The following is a 25,151-nucleotide window of genomic DNA, read 5'->3' on the forward strand; positions in this document are numbered from 1 at the left end:
AGGACACCAGCACAGCTGGGTCCTGCCAGGGAAGCTGCCACCCTCCCCAGGGGTCCCCACATTCCCTGTTCCAGGTTCATCCCACCTGGCCTGACACAGCCCCATCTCCTTGTAGGGCCTTGTCTGGCTCAGCACCCCATGGTGGGTGGGGGTCCAGGGGTCCCAATGACCACCTGGGTGGGTCAGGAGCTCCCTTGTGGGCACAGCCCCTGCAATGGGCCCAAGGGTGCCCACCCAGGACCCATGGGTGGGCTGGGCTGCAGGACATTTGACTGAGTCACCCACAGGGGTGTCCCACATGGGTCAGGCTCCTAGGCAGGGGAACCAGGTCCAGTCCTGCCCATGTGGACCCACCTGGTGCTTTGGGAGGATAAGGAGGGAACCACAGACCTGACATGGACACTGGGGTTTTTGTGGGAAGTTGAGTGAAACAGACAGGCAGAGCATCCAGCAGGATGTTCTCAGGGCAATGAGGAGCAAATTCAATCATGTTTCTGCCCAGCAAGAAACAGACAGAAACAGGGCCACTCTGCACTGCAGAAGTCCCAGCTCACAGCCACCAAGCCCTTCTCAGCACACAGGGCTGGCTGGTCCCAGGAGAGAGGCAAGATTAGAATCATAGATATTAGGGGTAGGGATAGTCCCATACCCAGGCTGCTCAAGGCCTTATCCAACCCAGCTTTGAACACTGCCAGGGTTGGGGCATCCAGCAGCTCTCTTTCCTGGGAGGTTTTTATTTCCAGGATATCCCGGGGGAATTCCCACAGGGCTGCTGTGGTGGGGCAGCAGGCTGAGCACAGCATTCCCTCCTAACAAGTGAGGGAACACATGTTCCATGCAGGAGTTCTGGCAGCACAGACCAGCCTGGCTCACCGGAGGAACAAATCGTGTCTAGAGCTACCCCGTGGAGCACAAAGCACAAGCAGTGCTTCAGGACTCACTGCCTCGCTGGGCAGGGCACAGGTGTCCCCTCAGGGACAGCTCTGGTGGCACATGGAGGCTCAGAGAACACACTGCAGACAGCCCTGATCCCAAACTCCTCTCCCTCACCCGGCTGTGACAGGCAGCAGAGGGCAGCAGGGCCCGGGCAGAGAGGCTGCTGCGGAGAGAGGGAAAGCAATGAATGGAGAGACAGATGGGATCCGTTTTTCCTGCTGTCAGGGCAGGCGGAGGGCCGGCGACACACGGCACGGTGCTCAGAGACAGCTGGTGACAGCTGTGCTGGGGGATGGCAAAACAGAGACCTCTGCAGACCAGACCCTAATCCTAGACCCAGAACCCAGACCCCAAATGCAAGCCTTGCCCACAAATCCAGACCCAGACCTAGACCCCATCCCCTGACACCAAAACCAGCCAAGGCCCCTGTGAAAAGTGACTGGCGTTTTTCACAGCCCCGAAATCCATCAAACAGCCCCAAGTCCCCAGTCCTGGCCCCCAAATCCATCAAACAGCCCCAAGCCCCCAGTCCTGGCCCCCAAATCCAGACCCAGATCTGGATCCGAGACCCGACCCCGATCCTAAACCAGGCCCAGACTCCAGACCCTGACCAAGCACCAGTCCCCAGCCCCCCGGTACTATCCATACTACTGGCTCTGCAGCTGTGGCCTGCAGAGGGCAGGGCTGGGGCACACACTTCCCACTCAGGGGAGAGGAGAGGCCCTCACAGCCCGGCCTGAGGGCTGCGGCAGGAGCCGGGGATACGAGCACGGGGCTCTGTCGGGCGCTGGGCTGCACCGCGGGGCTGGCTCTGAGCACCGCGATGCGCTCAGGATTAGTGCTGGGCACCACCTCAGGGCTGGGTGCGGTTTCTGCGATCCCCGTGAGGGCTCACCGGCCCCGGGCCGCCCTCAGCCACCCCCGCGCGGGCCCCGCCGAGCCGGCTCTGCGCATGCGCCGCGCCAGCAGGCGGCACGGCCCGCTGCGCACACTGGGGGGCGGTGGCGAGCCCGCGCTCCCATTGGCTCACATGTCCATCATTCAAGCGACTGGGGCAGCTCCCATTGGCTCGAGCCGGGAGGGCGGGAAGGCTGAAGCGGAGCTCGCGCTCTCCATGTCGAGCGCTCGCCGTGTGACGCCTTTGCACATGCGCGTTGCAGCGGGTGGGAAATGGTGCCCCGCGCTGCGCAGTAGCTCGCGCCCTAATTGGCTGCTAGGCACGCGCGTGCGCTACTCCCGCCCTCATTGGTTGTCCGGCGCGCGCGTGCCGCCGCTCGCGCCCCCACTGGCTGCCGGGGCGGGCATGCGCGCTGCCATCTGCAGTCAGACGCGCAGCGAGGCTCGGCGGGACGTGACCTGCCGCAGCAGAGCCCTGAGGGCGCGGCCGGCCGTGCGAGCCCGTTCCGCCCCTTGGCGTGCCGACCCCCGGCGTGCCGCTGTCTCCGGGCCGGTCCTGCCGCCGCCGCCCCGCCAGGTCCCGCTGCAGCAGCCACTCCGCTCCGCGCGTTGGCGCTGCCGTGAGGGACCCCCGTCGTTGCCGATCACGTGACCCACGTTGCCGCGCACGTGACCCTCGGGCGGCGCATGCGCGGTGCGGCGGGGGCGGTGCAGGCGGGCGGCGCTGAGGGCGGAGGCGGCGGCGGCCGGAGCGGGGCCGGGCCGGGCTGGGCCGGCGCGAAATGGCGGACAGGTTCTCCCGCTTCAACGAGGACAGAGATTTCCAGGTACTTCCCTCGTGCCGCCTCGTGCGGCCGCGGCTCCTCGGGCTGGGCTCCGCCGCCTTCTCCCCACCCCCCCCACCGGGGCTTTGTGTGCGGGCCCGGCGCTGCGCCGCGGCCGGGAGCGGCACCGAGGGGAGCGTGGGGGGCCGGGGCCGGCTGTCAGGGTGACCCGCGGCTCGGGAGGGCTGCCCGGGCACGGGGGGCAGCGGGCGACGTGTTGTGCCGGTGGTGGCGAGGGGCCGACCCCACGCAGGGGAAGAGGGTGAGGGGATCAACCCTCCTGCAGTGATAGGACCGACCACCCCCGAGAGGGGTTGGGCTCCTCCCCGGTGAGGGAACGATCCCCTCGATGAGGGGAATCACCCACCCTCGGTGAGGGTTCGGATCACTCCCCCCGAGACCCGCACCGCGCCGTACGAACATCTGCCAGCGACCCCCTTGTCTGTGGTAAAAACGCTTCTTCCTTCTCACACCCGGCCCCCTCGCCAAAACATCAGTATTTCAACGTAATTAACGCTACTGATGCTGTTTGAAAGGGGGTTTAAATAAACAATGGGGAAATTAACGTTGACTCATTAAGCTCGAACAATGACATGTTGTTCTCTGACTTCAGCCTGAGAGAGTCTCGGGGTTAGAAAGGAAAACAAAAGGAGCGAGGATAACGCTCGAGAAGAGTCGCGGATGAGCTGTTCTGTGGGTCCTTGTTTCGGGAGCCTGCCTTGGAATGGTGCTGTTCATCCTCACTCGGGCCTTTCACCCAGAGACCTGGGAGAGTTTTTATAATGTGCAGCTTGCGTAATTCTGCTTCATCTGGCATTAAGGTGCAGTCTTGGAAGCAGTCAGGACATCCAGGAGTGACTCTTTATGTTGTTTCTGGATGTTATAAGGAATGCACGCTTCAAAAATTGTCACTAAACTGTGCTAGAAACACACAAGAAAATAAATACCAGCGTGGTTGTGTGCAGTGTTGGCATTACCTGCTCTGAGGATGGAGGTTTGGCTCCTGCCACAGCCCCAAACGTGGGCTTGTTTGCATCCTTCATTTCCTTCAATGAAGAAATGAGCCATAATTAACACTGGAATAGTCTGATTTGGCTTTGAAGTTTGTGTTTCAGGAAGTGGAGCGAGCCAGATCTTGGGCTTGAAACAGATTTCTTGTAATCCTTTGGTAAGGGAGAGATGGGAAACCCAAACCAAGTAGGGTACTGTGGCTGTGCCCAGGGAACAGGTGAGCTCTGCAGTCGTGTCCTTGTTCCTGTCCCTTTGTGGGGAAACCCCATGGCAAGAAAATAATTGTAGTGGCAAAACCTGTTAGTGTGTCGTGGCTCTGGACACACAGGGGGAGTGTGTGGTGATGTCAGGGAGGAAACTCAGCTCCATTACCTGATCCCAAGATCTTGGAAGCTGCTGAGTGTGCCTGGGGACAATAACTGAAGTCACAACCCTTGACTTTAAAAAAGGGCAGTGTTCTAAATTGGGATTTATCTGTGCTAAATACCAGGCTTTCCTTGTCCTTCCCATAGACTGGAGTGAAAAATAAAATGATAGAGTTTGGTTTTATGGAAGGGTCACTGCTCTGTTCTTCCCTGCCTGAAAATATGCCAGGGAGAAGAGAGACATTTTATTTTGTGTTAAAGCTTCCTGTGAGGGAAAAGTGGAATCGCTCCCCTGGGAGGAGCAGTTTGGAGCTGGTTGAGGCTGCAGAGGACTGAAGGTGAAAACAGCTATGGAAGAGAAGATCTGAGGGGGACTGGGACAAGGTCACACTGAATTTTGGGAGCTCAGGGGCCTGTGCACCTACCCCTGACAGCTGGGCAATCTAACAGTTTTCCCACAGTATATTGATGGAGGAAAGCTTTTGGCTGAAGAAGAAGGAAAAATAAGGTTGAAAATCACTTTCAGAGAAGACTTTTGAGTTTTCTTCTCTGTATTGAGACAGAGATTGCTTGAGCTGTAACGTGGGTGTGGAATACAGGAAATGCATGCTGTGTTGGGTATTTGCAGGGCTGCTGTGGCCATAGGTAGAAAATACACCTGTGTGTGCCTCTGGAGAAAATCCTGGTGTGCAAATATAGCAAAACCAGAAGTGTTTCTCTTGGTGTTAGGGATGCCCTTTTCACACAGCTGTAGCTCTTTGGCAGGTGAAATTTCTGTCCTTGGAGCAGGTGTGACTCTGGATGTGATCCATGTCCCTGCCAGGCTGGCGAGTCCCAGGGAGCATGGCCAGAGGGAGACAGGCTCTAAAATTACACAGCTTGATCAGGGATGGATGCAGTGTGGGGAGGGAGGCTGAGGAGAGCTCTTGGGTTTTGTTCTGGGGTGATCTACTTGTGATCTCAAAGTGAAAGGATGTGTAGCAGTTTGGGGAGAGGAACAAAAGGTTGGGAGTAAAGAGTATAGGTCAAAAGAACCTTTTAGCTGTTTGGAAGGAAGGCACAATCTTGGGATTAGTGATGTGGCTAATGAAAAAGTCACTGGATGAAAAAAAATCATTTCAGAGTTCTCATCATTATCAGCTGCCTCTCTGGAGAGGAGCTGGAAAGAGTCTGGGTTGGGAGGATCAGTTTGGCAAGAGTGCAGATTGAGCACTGTAGGCAGGGGAGAGCTGGCAGTGCAGGGTTAGCAGAGGTGATCCTTGGGTTTCTGAGCTTCTGATATGCTGGAGAAAAGTGGATTAAAGGTGAGAGCTGCTGGGAGCTGTTCCTCCCTCCCCTGTGCCTGACTGAAGAAAGATCAGTGCTACCAGGGAGGCTGGAATGGAAACATACAGCACTGCAGGAAAATCAGGAGGGAAGGACCTAAATCAGCCGAGAAAGAGAGGGTGTCCATGGGCTGTAGTGCTTGGAAAGGTGCTCAGGGAGAAGGGTTCTGCTGGGTTGGGCAGAGGGATCAGCTGAGAACTGGAGAGATAAGAGGAGTGAGGGATCTTCCCACAGTGATGTGGCTGAAGAGAGCTGCAGAGGGAGTGATGCTCCTCCCAGGGAGTTCTAGGGAGAAGAGTGGCTTGTGTAAGGATAGGAAAGTCATATATCCCTAAGGATGAAGGTCCTGGTGTGGAGGGAGAGGAGAATGATTGTATAGGTGAAATTGTAGGGACTCCTCTCTGTGCTGGAGAGGTGGAAGGAACCTTGAAGCTGAGGGCAGTTTGGAAGTTGAAATTGCCAAAGGAGCAGGAATGGCACTGGAGGATATCACTGCAGTGAGCTGATTAGGCAGCCCTTGGGCTTTTCCTCACAGGATTGTTGTGCTGTTGCTGTGCTCTGTAGCTTTAGAAGCACATAAAGGCTTAGGTCCTCTTCCCTTTTTGCTTTAAGCTCTGAAACCTTAGAGAAACTTGGAAAGCCCCTGGTTTTGAGTGTCTTTTGCAGGTGCTGAATCTGAGGGCAGCTCCATAGTAAGGCCTTGAGCTGTGCTCTGCCTGTCCTGGGGATTTTCCCTTCCCAGGCCAGCACAGGACTTTGTTTGGGAGCCTTGGACAGGGAAATGGATTAATGGAGGAGAAGGGATATCCCTGACCTTCCTGGGATATCCCTGACCTTCCTTCTCTTTCCTCTCTTCTAGACTCTGCAATGGCAAGTGAAGTCTTGGGTGGTTTATCCAAATAAATCCCAACCTTTTACCATTTTCCATCCAAGAGAGGTTATTTTTGAGTTTCTGACAAGCTTATTTCTTGAAGGGCTGGGGAATCTGTTATGGGCTCTGTCACTTGTCTGTGCCACTGTCCCCATGACTGATGGGCTTCCCTGGCAGAGACAAATGGGAACCACCATAACTTTGAGGAATTCTGAACAATAGCTGTAGATGATGCTAACAGAATATTGTAGGAGCATTAATGAAAGCTGTATGGACATATGAAACTGCTGCAATAAGTAAATATATATATTTTTAGTGCTATTTAAAAAGCATTTGCAATGATTTTATTCTTCAGATAGATATGCAAGCTCAAAGAATAAATATCATGGATGTCTCCCTGAAATCCAGTGGAGCTCCCACTTACTCCCAGATGTTGAGAAAATGTTTTCTTGCTGCATTTTTCTCCTTTTCATTGTTGAAGCAGAAATATTACCAGCCATATGTGTCTATGTGTACAATAATTTCCTCTTCCTACGTACATTGCACTTGCTGGCATCATTAGCCAGACGGAACACAGGCTGTTCTGTCTCTTGTTTTTGTGCTGTTGTGTAGTCTGTGCAATGGAATAACACTTCCACCCAGCAGGAAGAGCCATGCCTGCTTTTCCCTGCTGGGTGGAAGTGTGACCAGTCTGAATCTCAGCTTGGGTATGCCTGCTAATTCCAAGAAGATAGGTGGTTTTTTTTCTGTCCCTCCACAAAGGATTTGAAGAGCTAAGCCAGCACATCGCTGTGCTTCTGGCCCTGCCTGCTTCCAGCAGGTTGAGCTGAGCACTGCTGGCAGGGGGATTTTGTGCTTTTTAATTGGCAGAATGTCAGGGATAAGTTCTGCTCCCAAGCAGCTTAGGCAGCGCTTTGCTGGACAGCTGGGCCAGCAGCGAGGGGGTTTAGAATCCATCCTTAACCAGTGTGCCATGGCTGCAGCCTCCCTTCGCTTCCCAGGTGCTGCCTAAGGGAAGTGCATTTGGTTTTCATGTCCTTCAGCAGGACCAGCTGCTCGGGGTGAGGTGGCACTGGGAGCCCATGCCCTGCAGAGAGATAAAGAGGGGCATTTTCTCTGCCTGTCTTTACTAATTGGGAAAAGAAAAACTTAATGTGGGGGAACGAGGAATCTGCAAAATCTGTTACGCTGAGCTTTCAGCTGATCAGGATCCTGGGGTGTGAGTTTGCCTTTGGCAGGAGTAGCTGCAAGCAGTCAGGAGGCAGCCTCTGCCTTTCCATGGGCTGTTTTCTAACTGAAGAATTAATCTGAGATTTTAGAAGATCGATTAGAATTGTTTTGAGATCTTAATTTATCATTTGATTCAGGTTATATTTCGGGTGTGGGCCCAGCACAGGAAGAATAGAGCTCTTACCTCCTTGGCAGGACGTTCTGACCTTTCAGTTGAGCAAAGCAGGAACAGCAGAACTGTGACTGATGTTTTTAACCTCCCTGTGTGAACGAGGAGGGGGGGAGAGGACTGGGGGAAAATGTGTTCTAAAGTAGATCAAGTGGTATTGGTCCAGTTTTAGAACATCACAGTAGGGTCTGAACTTCAGTGTGGATTTCTGGGATTCATGTGGTGAGGTGATTTTATATAGACCTTTCCTGTCTTGGTTGTGCCTTCCCCCAGTCTGTGTTGTCACTTCTTTCCTACAGTGATGGTCTCCATTGCTGAGGCCCAGTGAAAGGGAAAGGAAACACTTTATCCTACAGTCCCACAAGCCATGGTTGAGCTGCCTCAGCTTCTTCTGAGTCACCTTCTCCAAGACAAAACCCACCCCTGTACCCAGGCTCCTGCCACTCTTGGGGTGGGAATGTGGAGCTCATCTGATAAAAAGCATTGCTGCAGTCCTAGGGCAGCACTTCCTCAATTGACAGAAGCTTTTCTCCTACCATATGGTTTTAAAGTTTATGTAATTCTTGCTGCTTTCTCCCTTCAGGCAACTCTATGGGCAGTTAATTTGAGATTTTGGCCATTTAAAGCCAGAAGTTAATATTAGGATGGTGGCTTTAATTATCCAGGTATCACTTAAGTTTCAATTCCCATTTTATCCCAGTTCTGAGTCCAGGAGTTTGTGTTTGGCTGCAGAATCTCTCCCTTGAAGACAACTGGTGATGGGGAACATTTTGCTTTGTAGATTGTTCTGGTAGTTTAGCTATTGAAAGCTGCATTTTCCTTATTTTTTCTTCTACATTTTCTTTATTTTTAGCTCTTTGCTGAGCTTTATGTCTTTCTCTGCTGCGCCAAAGCACACATTACTACTCTTTGTCCTCTTATGTGAAGTCATATACAGCATTTCTGCTCAATTTTAGCTTCTGAGGGCCTTAATGGCTCTGAATTCTGTTATTGTTCTCTGTGTAATTACAGCTCTCTGCATCCTAAATTGTTAACACTTGTAATTGGAAAACTTGCTCAGAGGAGTCTAAAACAGACTCTTACCTGGTATAACATACTGAGATAAACATCTTTTTTTTTTACTGAGAGATAAACATCTATTTACTGCTTTTTTTGTGTTTGCCCTTCCTTTGTTGCACACCCTTGGACTGTATTTTTATCCTTTCTGCTGCCATGTTGTGTGAGGAGGTTTTAGCTGGGATTTCTCAGCCTGCTGGGTGCATCCCTGTGCTGTGGCTGTGTTTGTACAGGGCTCTGTGAAAGCAGACGTGGTGTTAGGGAGTTGAAGCCACTCTTACATGGGTCAGGTTGCTCTGTTCCAACACATCCTCACTGTTGCTCCCTCTTTGTTGGGATCTGATCTGCAAACTGAGCTGCAGGTGCTCTGTTTCCTCTGGTCATTGATAACAGTATTGAATGGAGTTTGAATCCTGTTAATGTGCTCCTGAGGGAGATTGTCTGTGAGATTTTGGTTTAGAAACAATTCTTTATCAAGTCAGACACCGTAGGAAGAAAGAAAAGGCAGATAATATTATGGAAGCTTGGAAGTTCATAGTGGTAAATAGATTAGACCTTGGATATTGCATGATTGGCACCCTGTTCCACCAGGGTGGTTTCTCTTTGCCTTGTACTGTCTGCTGTGGTCACCCACGGGAAGGAAGGGACATCAGAGGGACCTGGATAGGCTGGAGAGGTTGGTCTGTGTGAACCTCATGGAGTTCAGCAAGGACAAGTGCACAATCCTGCACCTGGGTCACTTCCAAGCACAAATCCAGGCTGGGGGAGAATGGATTGAAAGCAGCTCTGAGGAGCAGGACAGGGGGGATTGTTTGATGAGAAGTTCAGTGACTCAGCTTTGCTGGCAGCCCAGGAACCAACCAGAGGCAGCAGGTGAGGGGGAAATTCTGCCCTGCTCAGGTGAGATCCCACCTGCAGAGCTGTCCCCAACACAGGAAGGATGTGGAGCTGCTGGAGTGAGTCCAGAGGAGGCCATGGAGCTGTTCTGAGGGCTGGAGCTCCTCTGGAGCCAGGCTGGAACAGCTGGGGGTGCTCATCTGGAGAAGAGGAGGCTCCAGGGAGAGCTCAGAGCCCCTTCAGGGCTAAAGGGGCTCCAGGAGATCTGGAGGGCGACTTGGGACAGAGGGATGGGATAAGGGAAATGTCTTCCCACTGACAAAGAGCAGGGTTAGATGGGAAGTTGGGAAGGAATTCCTCCCTGTGAGGCCCTGGCCCAGCTTACCCAGAGAAGCTGAGGCTGCCCCATCCCTGGAAGTGTCCAAGGCCAGGTGGAGCACCCTGGGATAGTGGAAGACTGTCCCCTGCAGGGGATGGAACAAGGTCATCTTGAAGGTCCTTCCCCACCCAACCTCTTCCATGGTTCTTTGGTTGTTTGAAGGTCCTGGTTAGCCATGAAGATGTAGGTGCTAAAAGCTGCAGCAGCTTCTGCATCAGGGCACATTAAAAATGACAAAGAGAGAATTGGGTGAGTGAGGCTGGTGCTGGCTCTTGGGTAGAGCTTGGCTGAAGGGCTGCAGAGCATCCCTCGTGTGCTGGAACAGATCCACAGCTGCTGCTGGTGCAGCAGAAGGAATCTGAAAGACACGAAATTGTTCTTGTTTGCTGCCAAAGTATGCAAAGCAGAGACCTGCCTCTGGCTCCCACTCCTTGTGTGGTACAAGCTGTTTATCTCTGAACTGTAGAGCATGTTTTTGTTTGGACAGCTCTAAGTGGGTATTTATGTGCACGTTTTCCTGGTTTAAACCGCTTGACCTGTGACTAGTCTTAAATGTGTTCTGCTGAGTGGGTTTTCAGTGTTTTTGGACTTAGCAGGAAGAGTTTTGTCAAAATTAATTCTTAGTTTGGTAAACAAAAGGTGCCATCAGCTTCTCAATGTGCAATTCCAAGGTGCTTCTCTCAAACTGTGCCAATTTAAATTCATCTCCAAGTCTCGAGTGATTGCTTTTGTTGTATTGACTTGAGAGGATTTTCCTGTTAAGTACTCTCGGAATAATTGATGTGTGTGTCTGCTGAAAATGAGGTTTTGCTGCAGCTTTCACAAGATGTTGACTGTAAATATTCAGCTGTTTCTGGGGGTGTGCAGATGTGCTGTGTCCATACTTCCCACTTGTATTGCAGGGAAAGGTCTGGGGAAGCAATTCCCGGTGTGTGGAGGGCAGTGAGAACGTGTTGTTTGGGAATGCTTCACCTCTGCGTTGCTAGGAAAGAATCTGTGATATTTTTTTCTGTGTGCGTCTTTACAGACACTGCAGGGAACAACAGGAAAAAGGATGATTTTGTTCTGGGAAGCATTAACAAAGGCTTTTCAGGTGCCAATACAAAGTTGCTTTTGTATTGCTTTTTATAGCTTTGAGAACCCATGTGGCCTTTATAATTATCCAAGAAAGTTTCCAGGATTGGATGGAGCCATCTCCTAGGTGCATGTTGGTCTTAAAAATGTATTTTTTGCTGGGTGTATAATGAATATTCAAAAAACGCTGTAAGCCACACTTTCCTGGAGTTGTTTTTGAGTTCTTTGGATGCATTTCTAAACACCAACATGGTTGTCTGCATCAATTACATTTTGGAGCCCTTCCATGGTATAGAGTCATCAGGCCCTGCTGAGCTGCAAAGGGCAGCTTGAATTACTACTGAGATCTGCAGTCAGCCTGCGTAGGGAGGTGTGGATCTTGCAGAGGTATTAGAAACCCATTATATTTTGATTGTGTGTAATAAACACAACAATCAGTCATGGGGAGCTGCATTTGGGTTTAAACGCCTTCCTTCCCCCACTGCTCTTGGCTGAAACTCGCTGTGAGGTCAGCGGTGATGTTGGTGATAGAGCCCCACAGATAAATCAGAGCAGACCTTGGCACTTGTACCTCTTGTATCTCATCCATGCCTGGAATGAGTTTTGATCCTGCCTGTCCCACATGTGCCACTGCAGCTGCAGGTGGTGGGTGTCTCACCCTCAGGCCTTGCGCAGAGAAGTGAAACCAGCACATCTGGAGAGGTTTGTCAAGAGAGAACTAAATACAGCATGAGATGAGTGTTGATGGTGGATTGCTGAAATTCCTGGTCTTTGGGTCAGGCAAGAGGCTGGTGCTCCATCAGGGCTCAGCAGAGCCATTCCTGGCCTCTTGGCCACTGTGCCTGTGCTGGACAGGCAGCATTCACCCAGGAGTCCTGGATGTGGGATGTTGGCAGGAGTGCTGGGAGCCAGCTTTGGGAAAAGGGGATGGATGTGAGGGTGCCTTATCCATCTCAAGATTTTGTACCTGCTCCATCTCCTTTAAAAAAGAAGATTTCAATTTTAACAGGATATTCATTCTGGAATCAGAGGGTTTTTCCCCTGCTCCATGGGCGTGCTGTGTGCCTGCAGAGAGGGAGAATTTGGCAAGATGGCATTTGCTCCCTTGTGCTCAGATGCTGCTCCAGTTCCCTGTGCTCAGACCTTGCATCTGTGCTGACCCGTCCCGGGAGGGCAGCAGGAAATGTCAGCTGTGCTTCCCAGCCGCGGGAGCAAAACCTTCTGGGATCTGCAGCTCATGTGGCCTGCCCTGGCTTTATCCACGCTAGAAAATGGCCTTTTTGGGGGGGGGGGACGACTCAATTTATCTTTTTGGATATTCCTGTGTCTCAGCTGCTGTTCTCAGCCTAATGCCTGCAGGGCTTTTGGGAGTGGGCTTGGTTAAATGCTTTCAAGTGATACTTGTGGGTAACAACCCTGAATTTTATGGCTTGATGTAATGTTTTTGGAGTTTAAGATTTATTGATTGAATTGATAGATAAATAGAATATGAAAAAGTGGTGCTGTTTTGCTTTAATGTTTTAAAATTCCATTTTCTAAGGTAAATGCAATATAAATGTGATTTTTTGGAGTCTTTTTCTGGTACTCTCCTAACGTAAAACTAAATTTTGAATATCTTAAGGAGCACATTTCACTCTTTTCAAGTGCAGTTAAGCAGTCATGATCATGCTGTGCTCTTTTCCAGTGCATTTAAGAAATAATAACAGGGAGTATAGTAAGGCTTTTCTGCAAAATTGCTTTCTTTGGATTGTTATTGGCGCGGTCTCACGAAGCAGCGTTGCTGAGTGCCTTCCTGAGCCAGTGCTGCAATCCAGGAGGGATGTAAATAGGTTGTTTCTGCTGTGACGTCTCAGCAGCTGCATTCTGCCCATTCCCTCCCCAGCCAGCCCTGCTTTCATGCTCCCAGGCAGAGCTGCAGGGTTTTGTGCCAGAATCTTTTCCTATTTTGCTCCATTCACAGCACTGAAGGCGTTGTCCCTTGTGATTGGAGCGTTTTCCAGTCCTGGGCTCTTGCTGTCTGACTTGTGTTGGGCTTATAACTCACCTTATCCTCTCTGCTGTTAATAACACCAGGCTGGTGTGACAGGGCTCTCTCTGCTGGAGCCCAGGCACAGCTCAGGGGAGGGGTCCTGAATGTGTCCCCCACACTCCCATTGTCCTGCTCCTCTGTGTCCCAGGAGCTCTGTGTCCCCAGCTGCTGGGCGGGAGACTGCCACATTTTCTTTGGGAATAATACATGGATAACTTAGGGCTGTTCATCAAAGAAACCACTCATCCCATCAGGAATGGGCACTGTATGGATGCTGACATCTCAATATCCTTCGTGCTTGGGAGGATTGCACAGGGCAGTGGAGTAATTAATATCCAGGGAGGTCTGATGGGCCTAAAGCAGTTGAAGTGACTCATCCTTATTTTGTCATTGTGTTGATGGTGCTTTAGGTGACTTAGAAATGCAGGCAGTGCTCATGACCCAGCTCTGGTTTTGGATCCACCCTTTGGGGTGTGAGAGGAAAGGAGAGAGTCTATTTTCTTCTTGTCATTGTCAAGATTTTAAAGGGTTCCCCCTCTCAGTGATTTCTGTGTGGCTTTGTGGTAACCCACCTTTGCTTCATATAGAGCACCTCTATATGAGAGGGACAGAGTGAATTCTGTGGTGCTAAACTGTGATAAATGGGCTTTAATCAACAATTCATTTCACTTGCATTGAGTGATTTATTGGCAACAGTTCTTGCCACTGAGGATTTTGGGATGAAAGTGTAATTAAGTTTCTTAATTTTTTTTTTATGATGCTGACTGGGTGTGGTTTCACTGCCACAATGTTTGGGATGTTGTAAGTAGGAAGGAAGCAGCAATGCTCTTCCCCAGAACTATTAACTTGAATTGTCCCAGGAAATGAAATAACTCCACTGGGTATGATCTGGGACAAAATGGCATTTGTTGAGCCAGGGCTCCAAAGTATTTACAGTCCAAAAAAGGGAGAACAAGAGTTGAAATCTGACATGGAGGCAACTTTTGTTGGTTGATCTTTCAAATGTCATATTCAGTGTGTGAGGGCTCTAAGAAGGTTTGGCCAAGAGCTTCAAGCAAAGTTCAAACAATGGGAAAGTGGAGGAGAGAGCAGAGAACATGTGACTGTGAGTAACCAGAGTGCATAGAGAGCCAAAGTTCAGACGATATTACACAAAAATTACAGGGCACAAACATGTTGGCTCCTGGAGAAGAATGCACAAGGAAGCCAAGTGGTGTGTCTGGTGTGTAATGAGGAGTGTTTGCATGCTGGAGGCTTGTCCTTGCTTCTCATGAAGTAGGAAAATATCTTGAATTTCAGTGTGGTTATAGGGAAACACCAGTGTCGGAGCACCCAGTGTAGCACAAAGAGCAATAAATGGTGCTTAAGTGGAAGCCTCTCATCTTACTTGCTCTGCTGTTCCAGGGTGGATGGAGAAGTGTCTGTGAGAAAGGGACAGTGCAACACATCTTGTTTCACAAAGCAGAAGTGGGAGAACCTGATACAAGCAGCTGTGAAATGGAGGGGCAGGGGATGAGTGGGAGGAGGGGGCTGCAGTCAGCCCCAAAATCCTTGTCCACAGGAGCACTGGAAGCTCCCAGGGCTGGGAATTTACTGCATCTCTGTAAGTCATACAGGAAGAAGGTTTGGGAATAGGTTTTGAGTAGTGCTGGGTTTAGTGCAGCTGTTATTTCATGTCCTAGTACCCATGGGGTTGAATTCTTCCTTTCACATAAAGGTTTCCTCTGAAGTAGGAAGCATCTCTTGTCTGCAGAAGACACACTTCAGAATTATACTGAAACACGGTCAGTGCTTGGGGTTTGTGTTTGCCAGAAATGTGTTCTCAACAGATCCAGCATTTAGGGTTTATTTAATTGTTGGATTTAAGTGTTAAAGTATTTTGTGTTCTTCTGATTCATTGTCTTAAGGTACAGCAAACCAGAAATGTTTTATGGATACATTCAATGCACCAGTTTGTAGGATTGGAAAAGAGGGAAACAAATGGAATTCCCCCCAACTTGTTCCTTAGCCAGCTCCAGGGATGAAGAAGCAAAGGGACAGACTGTGCTGCTTCCAGCTCCAAAAGGCCTGGGATCTCATGAAGGCAAACAGCATTGTTGTGGCCATAGCCATAGAGCCATTTTTATTTTTCTTTTAGCTGATTAAACATCACTGGCCTGAACCCCCATAAATCCAACCTCACAATAACCATTGGATTGTCTGCTTGCCTTTTTCCAGGATAAGCTGCTTTATGGTGGAAGGGAATTTTCCCTTTATCATTTTTTCTAAGTATTGATAAATAAAGAGCTGTCTCTGTGATGGGTATTGATTTTGGCTCCGTTTGGACACTTTGTTATTTTGAAGCCTTGAATTTCCAAGCCTAAAACACCCTCCTGAGCCAGGAGCAGGCTGGCAGCATTCCCACAGGGCCTGTTCCCTGTGCTCCATGGCCTTTTTATGCCCAGGACTTACAGAGACAGGCAGCACCTGCCTCTCTGGAAATCTCCAGTTTTAGTATTGCAGCTGTTTGGACCAGGAACAAGTAGAGATCAAGTATATAATAAACCCCAAAGAATAAGAAAATATAAAATAACCCCCAAAAAAATCCATGGAGTGGGTAGTGGTGGGATCACCAGAACTCAGAGATAAAGGCTTTGTTTGCTCTCTGATTTTCTGGCCATGGCACAGGGAGTGCCCAGCCTTTTGCATAGTTTCAGGGAGGAGATGTTGTTTTAAGCACTGAAGAAGTGACTTGGGAAGCCTGGAGCAGCAAGGCATGCTGCCCTCGAGCTGGGATTGACCCTTGCCTCGGTACAAACAGCTTTCAGTGCCTTGGCAGGGAGCCACCAGGGGAGCTGGGGAGTGGGCAGCAGGATTTCACTATTCCAGATCATTTCGAGGTGTGTGCTGAGTACCTGCAGGCAGCAGGTGAAAGGAGGTGCAGGGATGTGTCTGGGTTTGTGCTGAGAGGGTTTCAGCTGTTGGTTAACTGAACATTATGTGAGTTTAATGTTTTAATAGGTGAAGTTTAGCAATGTGTTTTTGCCAGTGTTGGCAGCATGTGCGCTCCTGACTGTTCTGGTTCTTTGTGCACTCTATTTTGGGAGGCTGGGGTGTCCCCCAGCCACTGAGGCAAGTTTTTGGTGTATTTTGGTGTGGGCTGCTGGACTTCTCACACACAAAGTCTGTGCATCCACACCACGCTGTCTCTGAGCTTTGTTACCCTTCCAAAGCAGCTCAACGACTGCTTGTGCATAGTAAGTTTGCCTTCAGCTTGCTCCTTGAAGGCTGTCCAAAAAAAAAGAGTGGGAGTGGATTGCTGCCTGCAGATTAAACCCCAGATTTGCTCTGGAGAGGCCCTGGGAAAGGCAATGCCCAGGAGCAGAGCGTGGCCAGGGTGAACTCACCACCAGGGCCTGCAGGTGATGGATGGGCTGGAAGTTGGGGCACCAGCATCAAAGCACCTTCTCTTGGCACCAGGTTTTACTCAGGATGTTCCCTTGCAGATTTACATTGCTGCATAGGAACACTCCTTCCAGAGGATTTTTGGAGGCTGCTGCCTGGCTTGTAGTGTTCCAGCTGTCAGTCTGTTCCAACTGCAGTTTGCTCTTTCGGGTGCTGGCTTCCATTAAAATTCTTGCAGAAGGAAAAGTTGGTATTGGTGGAAGGAGGAGGGTGACAACATGTTTCTCTTGGCAGCAGTGTTGTGTGTTCCTGCTCCAAGGGATTGTGGAGCTGGGATGCAAACAGAGCCTGCCAGGGGTTTGGTGTGCACAGAGCAGCCAGAGGTTCCAGTGGTACTGAGGGGGGACTGGGGGTGGCAGCCAAGGCTTGGCAACTCCTGGAGCTCCTGTGACACTGCGTGGGGCCTGGGAATGTAGGAGAGCCCTCTGAAACCACCCCCTTCAGTGGCTTTTGGTCTCATCCCAGCTGCAGGAATCTCACTTCTTTTGCTTCCAAGTGTGCAGCTGGAAAGTCTGAGTGTTTCCTTTCCAGGTCTGTGCCAGTGACGGTGGATATATTGCATCATGGACCTATTGAACAGCCCAAAATGGTTCACCATGTTTGAAATCTCAGAAATTTGAGGTTTCGGAAACCTCAAATTATGGTAGAGCTGCAGTGGAGGTGTTTGCTTTTCCTGAAATGGCCCTTCACTGTTGTGTTCCAGCACCAACACTTGTTCTGGAGATCAAAGATTGCCATTGCCATTCTAGCTCAGGAACCTACATGCTCAATATTCACCCCAAAACGTGGGAAGATGCAATTTTTCCAAGCAGGATGGTGGTCAGCTGGCAGGGGGGCTGCTTCAGGAATAAGGCTGTGTGGTGTGTTGGGGATCACTTCCACAGACAGATCACTGTTCAGATTTGTAGCAAGGGCTGCTCCTCACCATGGACCAACAACTGTGGGCACAGGGACAGGTTTCCTTTGGTACCACTGTGGGGTTTTGTTGGCTTAAGGTGTATGAAATCACGTGTATCCCTCAAGCAAATTCCTGGTTCAGGGAAAGCCTTCCAGTGGTGGGGACATCCATTCCTGCTGCTCCTTGTCACGTCTGCTTTCCATGCTGGCACTGGTGCCTGTGCTCAGTGTTTTTATAGACTTTCTAAGGAAAAAAATCCAGAAGCATTGTCATTGTAAATGTTCAATATTTTGCCAGCTTTAATAGTTTATTATTGTCATCAAATTGACTTAGGACAAAAAAACCCTGAAAACTTATAGCTGATACACTGAATTGAGCCTGTATTTAATAAGTTCATTTGTTAGCAAAATTATATGAAATATAACACTTTAACCAAACATATCTGGACACTAAACTGTTGGAAATGTGTGCTGTGGAGCTGAGCCTGGTTTTCTCTTGCAGGGCAATCACTTTGATCAGTATGAAGAGGGGCACCTGGAGATAGAGCAGGCGTCTCTAGACAAGCCCATCGAATCGGTAAGGCCCCCCCCGACCAGCAGCGTTCCCGGAGCTCGGCCGTGTCGGATGGTCCTTGATGTGAATGCAGGCAAATCTGAGAGCAGTGGGCACCTTGGTGGCAGTGAGGGGTCCTTGGTGGTAAAATGCATGCTGACCTTAAGTGGGCCTGGGATTTGATCTTGAAGTAGTCCTAGAACTAAAACCTGAAATTTGAGTTCAACATGATATTTCAGGAATTATTTAAAATAATACATTCTTTCAGAGATATTTATTTTAAGGTTTTATACTTTTCTTTGAGGAATCAGTTTAATTTAAATGTGAACCTGATGGAGTAGTATAGTGAAATACATTTTAATCCTTTTTAGTTTATATTTTTGGAAAAGTACCGGTGTGTTTAAAGTGTTAGAATGACACCTGGCGGTATGGAGACAGGGATCAGTGTTAGTCCAGCAGTCCTTCCCATGCAGCTGAAGCTGCCCTGAGCCTTTCTCTAAAATTGCTTTACCTTGAGTTAGGTGTGAAGACTCCTGCTGTAAGATGAGGAAAAAGTAGGTTTTGTTTAGTTTTGATTTTTTAATCTTCTTGGAGCTTCTTAATTTTTCTCTTTGCAAAGTGCCTTCTGCTGGTTTTAGGCACAGCAGCTTGTTCAGCTTAAACTGGACCCACATTTGACATTTAGCCTTAGCTAAGGTTCATTTGCAGTTTCCTTCAGAAAAAGGAAAACTTGTGGTGAATAATCAAGGGACACTTAGTGGTGTTCTGATTAAGTCTAGATTTTGTTAAGAAAGTATTTGTCAAGTGTTTCTTTTGCCTATGAATTGAAGTTCAGTTCAAGTTTCTCCACATTAGTCAGCCCCTAGAAGAACCAGGGTTAGCCAAAGCCCACTGTATATTTTTGTTGGTGTGTAGGTTGGTGTTGTGTGTGTTTGTGTGCGTGTTAGATGTTTACCAGAAATTTACACAACTTGGGGTGTTCGACGTTTTTCTTCCGCAGCAGTTGGCCCATATTAGCTAAGCAGCCATGATCTGGTTTGTATTGCACGGTCTGCCTTTTTTAATTTCTTCTCTAGGGTTTCCTTTCCCCTTCTTATTTCTGTTCTTCTGGTCCAGTGAACACTGCATATAGTACCTACTGTCTTAATGTGCTGGCATGATGCTAGATTTAGGCATGGCAGTAATTGATGACGCATGAGATAATGCTGCAGAGATGGGAATTGGTATTCACTCTTCTCCTGAATACTTCAGTCTTACCTTGGGACACGGGGATTTGAATTAAAATGCCAAGCTGGATGGAAATATAATGGGAAATATGTGTTGGTAGCCTACTCTGGGCCACTCTGGAAATTAGCATTTCAAAATAATTCAAATGCTGCTTATAGACTAGACTGGTTACCTGATTTCCAAAAGTGCTTTCCCAAAGAGAGGAATAGAAGAGGTCACAGATTACATCTCTGGTGATCCAGAGGGAAGGATGCCTATGGAAGTGTGTAGAGCATGAGCAGGTACCCTGGGCCCACATGGGCTCACTGTGCAGATCTCATCCTCCATAGAAGTAATGCTTTGTGCAGTTTGATTAATGCTGAACTGCAGGAGAAAAAAAAAAGTTAAATTATGGCTTTAATATTTTATTCTTGTCTCTCACTATCCAAATGTCAGGACATTTTTAATCTTTACAACTCCTTGGGTAGATACAGTTCAACCTAATTGAAAACAGTTGGATAAAGAGGACAAGAGAATGGCTTGGTTTGTGAGGAGAAAGAGTTAAAACCTTAAATTGTTCTTTAAAATCAAGTTTGTTCCACTCTTCTTTTGTCTGACCTAAGAGAATCACAGAATCATTAAGGTTGGAAAGTCCCTCTAAGCTCATTGAGTCCAGCCAGTCCTGCAGCACTGCCAAGGCCACCCCTAACCCATGTCCCCAAATGCCACATCTCCATGGCCTGTGAGCCTTTCCAAGGATGGTGACTCCAGCACTTCCCAGGGCAGCTGTGCCAGTGTCCATCCCAGGATTTCAGAGCTGTGGCTGCTGCACAGGGAGGGGTTTGGCCTGAGCAAGGGTGGTGTTAGAAACAAACTGGTCACTTCTGAGGTTTCACGTGGTCTTTGTAAAAATACATCATTGATTCCTTAATTCCCCATCTGGGAAGCAGGAATTACTTTGTTGTGTTTCCTGACACCTGTGGAGGTGATTCTGCCTCCGCACTATTAACGATCAGTGTGCACTTTGAATTGGCAAATTACACACATTTCCAGAAGGGAGAGTTTCCTTGGCAGAATTCAGGGGGGTACCTCTCCTGCAAGATATTTTACCAGGAAAGGAGGGTTCATTCTGCTCTTTTGGCTTTTTATTTCCCTTCTATTTTATGCTGTTTGCTCACCCAGAACCAAAATTGAGTGGGAAGGAGGAAAGGTAAATTGATGTTTTAGAACTACCACACATCTAGGTATTTTCAGCATTAACAAATTGGATTTTAATCCTTAACCAGTTCTGTTAGCAATCCAACTGGCCTTTTCCAAGGAATCTGCTCAGAGTCATGAGTGAGCCTATGCTTCATGGTATGGAAACAGTTTGGGTGATGAACACCCTTTGTTTATGACCATGGCAGATCAAAGTGCTTCCCAGTTAAAATGTCATTCTTCAGAACAAAGAATGGATTTAGTATATTCTCATAAATATGTTCCTTGCAGCTTCCCACATCTTAGTGACAGGAAGGTGCTCCAAAGCCTGCAGGTGTTTGGAGATGGGGGGAGTGTTTCCTGTGCCATGTCCCTGTGACAGTCCCCATGATGTGACATCCATCTCTGCAGCATTATCTGTTGAGAGGTGCTGACTGTACTGCTACAGCATGCAACTCAAAGGTGGCTGGAAAAATAGGTTTGGGAGTCTACAGATCATTACAATGTTGAAACATGTCCTCAATTAGCCTACTGGTGGTGTTGTTCCTGTGGAAATCCTGCTGTGTGCAGCTCATTTAGGCCAAAGATGTCTGCTCTGAAACATGCAACTCTAACCAGAGTACATTTATGGAAAACAGAGCTGCCAGGAGCTAGGGATGGACGTGGCCTGAACGAGTGCCAGCTGTTTTCCATTACTAAATTGGAGAAAGTATTTCATATCAATGGACTCTTCAGAGCTACAAATACTGATATTTTTTTCCCCTCCCACAAGTAACATTTTTTTCTTGTTGTGCTTTGAAAGATGCTGCACTTACACTGGCTGTTCATGTCAGTGCAGTCACTGATGTCCTTGAAAAATCAGAGCACTTCACCCTTTTTTCTAAACTCAAGAAGCTGCATGCATTTGTTTTGGGGCATTTTGAGTTCACTGAGTTGAGGTACTCGAATGGGAAGTCACAAATTATTGCAGCTTTAATAGAATCCAGATTTTCTCCACATTAATTCCTTATCTCTACTTGTTTATTGAGTCTCTTTGCTGTGAATTCCTGGTTTTCCTCATCCCAGCAGTGCAGATGGAGTAGGAGACAGCCCTTAGAGCCCCCAAGAAGCAGCCCTGGCCCCATGCAGGCAGTGTCAGGGGTGGACCCACGCCGTCACCGCTGCAGGTTGGAGGCCAGACTGGGAATCACCCACTTATGCTGGAGCTTGTTAGTTTGTCCTTGTCCTAACTAACAAATGTCCTTTCCCCTCTCTCTAATGCTGCTCGGTGCCATGAGGGTGCCTTGAGCCCCCGTGCCAGGCTGCAGTCGGTGGTGCTTGGGCACCAGGGGCTGGCACAGCCTGGCCGAGCCGGAGCCGGGTTGTGGCACTGGAAATCTGTACAGATCTGTGGACTCCACTAGTTCCAAAGTGTCATTTGATGAGGCTGCTGATTTGACATTTAGCAGCAGCCATATGTGGACAGCGCTATAAATAATGTGCTTCTGGAAGCTGAATGGTGTAGCATTACTATTTGGCTTTTCTCTCTGGTCTTCATTGTGTCATCTGTAGTGAGCTCTAGGTTTTGTTTTGGGAATCTTTTCAACCTCTTGTTTGCATGGGTTCACCCAGTAGCATCTGATCCTTGCTTATAGATTCCTCCATACACAGTCAGCACAGCTTACAATCCACTCAAGAGAGGAATGGTTCCTGCCCGGGCCGGGATGAGTGATGGGATCGTGGGGATCTCATGGAAAACCTGTGCTAGGCAAAACTGCTGCTGTGGGTTACATCCCACAGGCACCATCAAAACCTTGGGCTTCTACCCATCTTTTAATTGTAAGCAATTTTTTTTTCCTATTGGCCAAACTGTTATCAGAAATTTGTGCTGGGGATGTCTGGCTCAGGAATGACTGATCTGCATGGAAAGCAAACAAGGGCATCTGGTCAGGGCACAGGAGGGGATCTGGCAGGCCAGTTAGGGCTGCTGGAGCCCAGTCACTTTGGGTGAGGTTTTTCCAAAGCAGCTTACCCAGCTCTGTGAAGTCTGGTAGACCCAAGGCCTTGCATTTCCTACACCTTTGGAGAAGTTCTGCTTTGTCATTAGAGCAAAGCTCTCCATCAGTGCTGCCCAGCTCCAGAGCTGGCATTGTCCCACCCAGAGCTGCTGAGCCCCTCTCCCTGCATGGAGCATCCCACAGCCTGTGCCCACGTGGCCAGGAGAGCTCCCTTGCTCACCCAAACACCTTTTGGGAGACTTATTTTGGCTGCCTCAATTTTGATTGTGCTGTAATACAAGGAGCTCCCAAATGGCAGCAGAAGAAAGTGATGAGACTCATGGCAGCCCTCTGCTGAGAAATGAGCACTGTCCTCCCAGGGCTGTGGTGTTTCTGTGCATCACTGCAGCTCTTTTGTAGGAAAACTGCTGCATGTGAGGACAGTCTGTTCAAAAGGAGTGACAGCTCCTGACATGGGCAGGAAGCTTGCTGTGAAAAGCCCCATCTCTTCTATGTAGCTGTAAAGTAGCTGTACTTTACAGAACTTTCACTTAAAACTGCACTTTAAAAAAAAGCTGTCAGCTGTTACAACATTTGTTGTCCCATATCACATTTTGGTCCCAATATCCCTGGATGCTCCCTAGAGAGCAGACAGGCTCTCACGTGGGACTAAGCAAGCCTGGCCTTCCATTATTTAATTTTTAGGGCAGGATTTTAATTTTTGCACTGAAGAGCAGTTCTGTCAGTCTGCCTCCATCAGAGGTCTGGGTTAGCCATTGGAAAAGGAGGGAGGAGCTGAACATGGCCAGAAAGGAGCAAAGTGATGGCCAGGTCTCTACTCAAATATTAACTTTAAATTATTACAGTTGTTCTCCTTATTCAGTGCAACAGAAGATGCTCCATTTCAGTTGAGGAGGAGCTAAAATTAGGGAGTAGTTCCACTGCATAAACAAACAAATGGAAAAGTTTGGAGCGGGGAGGGAAACAGCCCCTTCCTGGGAACTGAGACAGGGCAATGTTCATAATCCCAATTTATGTCAAACAACTCGGGACCATCCTCTTGAGTGGGTCTGTAAAAGTGGTGCTAATGTGTATAACCTTTCTAAATTTTTCTTTTTCCCTTTAACATTTGTTTCCCCCTCCACTGTCAGTCACAACACACCGCTCTTGAATCTCCCAGCTGGTCTTGACTTGTTGAATTTATTTTATGCTTTCACTCTTCTTTAATAAATACATTACTTGCAAGCAGTGAATTGAAAACAAAGCAAAAGAAAAAAACTACCATTAGTGATTGGACAGTTTCTTACTTTGTGTTACATTTAACTGTTCTTTTGACAGCCCAGTTTTTAAAGCCAGGTTCGTATGGAAATGCTTTCACTCCACTTGCACTGCTTTTGGAATAGCGTTCTGCTTCATCTGTCTTTATTTTAGTGCATTCATAACACACACAGTCAGCACAATGTCTCATCTCCCCTTGGCCAAGACTGCAAAGTACTCCTTGTCCTTTGAATTCTTTTGTTTTTTTTCTTTGTTTTTTTTTTCTTTTTTTTTTTTCCCCTTTTGGAAAACGCAGCCATTTTTGTCAGCACCAACTTTTAGATTTAATGGTCCTTTGTTCAGGGTAGGGCAATCAGTGCTTTATCCCAAACATTTCCCAAGCTGCTGCCCCTCTGTGCCAGGATGGGGCACTCTGTGGTCCTTGGCATTGGCCTGCAGGTAAGTGTTCCTGTGTTCCCAACAGAGAGCCTTCTCCATGGTGCCTGTGGTGGGGATCCTGGTGGGGATCCATCCTTGTTTATTTTTCTTTTGTGGTTTATTTTCCTTTTTTTTTTTTTTTCTTTTTTTTCCCTTTTTTTTCCCTTTTTTTTTTTTTTTTTTTTTTTGCATTTGACCTTTTATCCCCAGAAGTTTCCTTATGTCCCCTAGTTTAATTTTTTTTTCCATGTAGCCCTAATTATGTCCTGGGGCAGAGCCAGAAGTGTGGGAAAAATGTACATTATTCCTTGGGAAATACAGGAATACAAAAATGTCTGACTTTACTAGGATATCAGAAAAAAAAATTCCAAAATTTGTACTTGATAACATCATTTTGAGGAAAAATGTATCCATGCAGCCAATATCTTTGGGAAGTTGTGCCTTTCAAGCTGATTCACCAAAGTTGTGCAAACCCTGTGGTCATTTTCTTCACTGTGGAGTGACAAAACCTACTCTGGTTTCTGTTGATTACTGTTATTTAATTAAAGAAACCTGCAGCATATAGATATAATTATTTTTTGGATTCCATGTACCACTCAGTGTTCTGGAGTCACATCCTGTTATAATTCAGGATATTTCTGCGATACCTTAGGTTGTGGTTTGCCTGATGATAATTAATAATCAACAAGTTCCTACCTGATTTTTATTTTTATTTTCTGTGATTGGAAGGTGAACAAGGTCCCAGCCAAGAGTCCTTCTCTGAGGAGCTGGTCACTGCCTGTAACTGGGTGAACTGGTCACTGAGGGCGAGCTGGCAGATTGAGGTGGTTCGAGGGTGCTGTGAGTGCTCTGCCCTTTGTCTGGGGGCAGAAACCCTGCAGAAAACACAACAATTTCCACACTGAGCCCTGCTCAGCCCCATTGCCAAAAGCTGACACTTAATTGCTGCGTCAGTACTTTTCCAGTTATTCCAAAATAGCTTTTTTTTTTTTAGGAAGATGAGACATTATGCTTATTGTTTCCCCTACATGCACTAATGGTTCCTTGCTGTTAACTTATTGCTAGGCCTGTTTCATTCTAACATCTTAGTATTTTTGTTAGTTTACATGTGAAATGCATCACCCAGTCTGTGCTTGAGCTCATTTTATTTAATTGATTTTATTTTTTTTTGTTTTACTA

The 25,151-nt window shown here is 48.1% G+C and overlaps 1 protein-coding gene across 7 annotated transcripts in view; it reads left to right on the forward strand.

Annotated features, from left to right (window-relative positions):
- Positions 1-2,325: 2,325 nt before the first annotated feature.
- Positions 2,326-25,151, forward strand: part of GPATCH8 (G-patch domain containing 8) — a 55,644-nt gene continuing 32,818 nt past the window's right edge. For 2 of the 7 annotated variants that reach the window (XM_077190907.1, XM_077190904.1), the window contains exons 1-3: positions 2,595-2,660; positions 17,848-17,922; positions 18,899-18,933. Coding sequence is in view for 1 of the 7 variants with exons in the window: in XM_054649455.2 (XP_054505430.2) it covers positions 2,616-2,660; positions 17,848-17,922 (120 nt within the window). In the remaining 6 variants the exon portion in view is untranslated. Of the gene's footprint in view, positions 2,661-17,847; positions 17,923-18,898; positions 18,934-18,973; positions 23,634-25,151 lie in introns of those variants that run through there. The other 5 variants (XM_077190905.1, XM_077190902.1, XM_077190906.1 and 2 more) reach the window with 3 other exon arrangements.

This window comes from Agelaius phoeniceus, chromosome 26 (genome assembly GCF_051311805.1).
Source record: "Agelaius phoeniceus isolate bAgePho1 chromosome 26, bAgePho1.hap1, whole genome shotgun sequence".
Lineage (NCBI taxonomy): Eukaryota > Metazoa > Chordata > Aves > Passeriformes > Icteridae > Agelaius > Agelaius phoeniceus.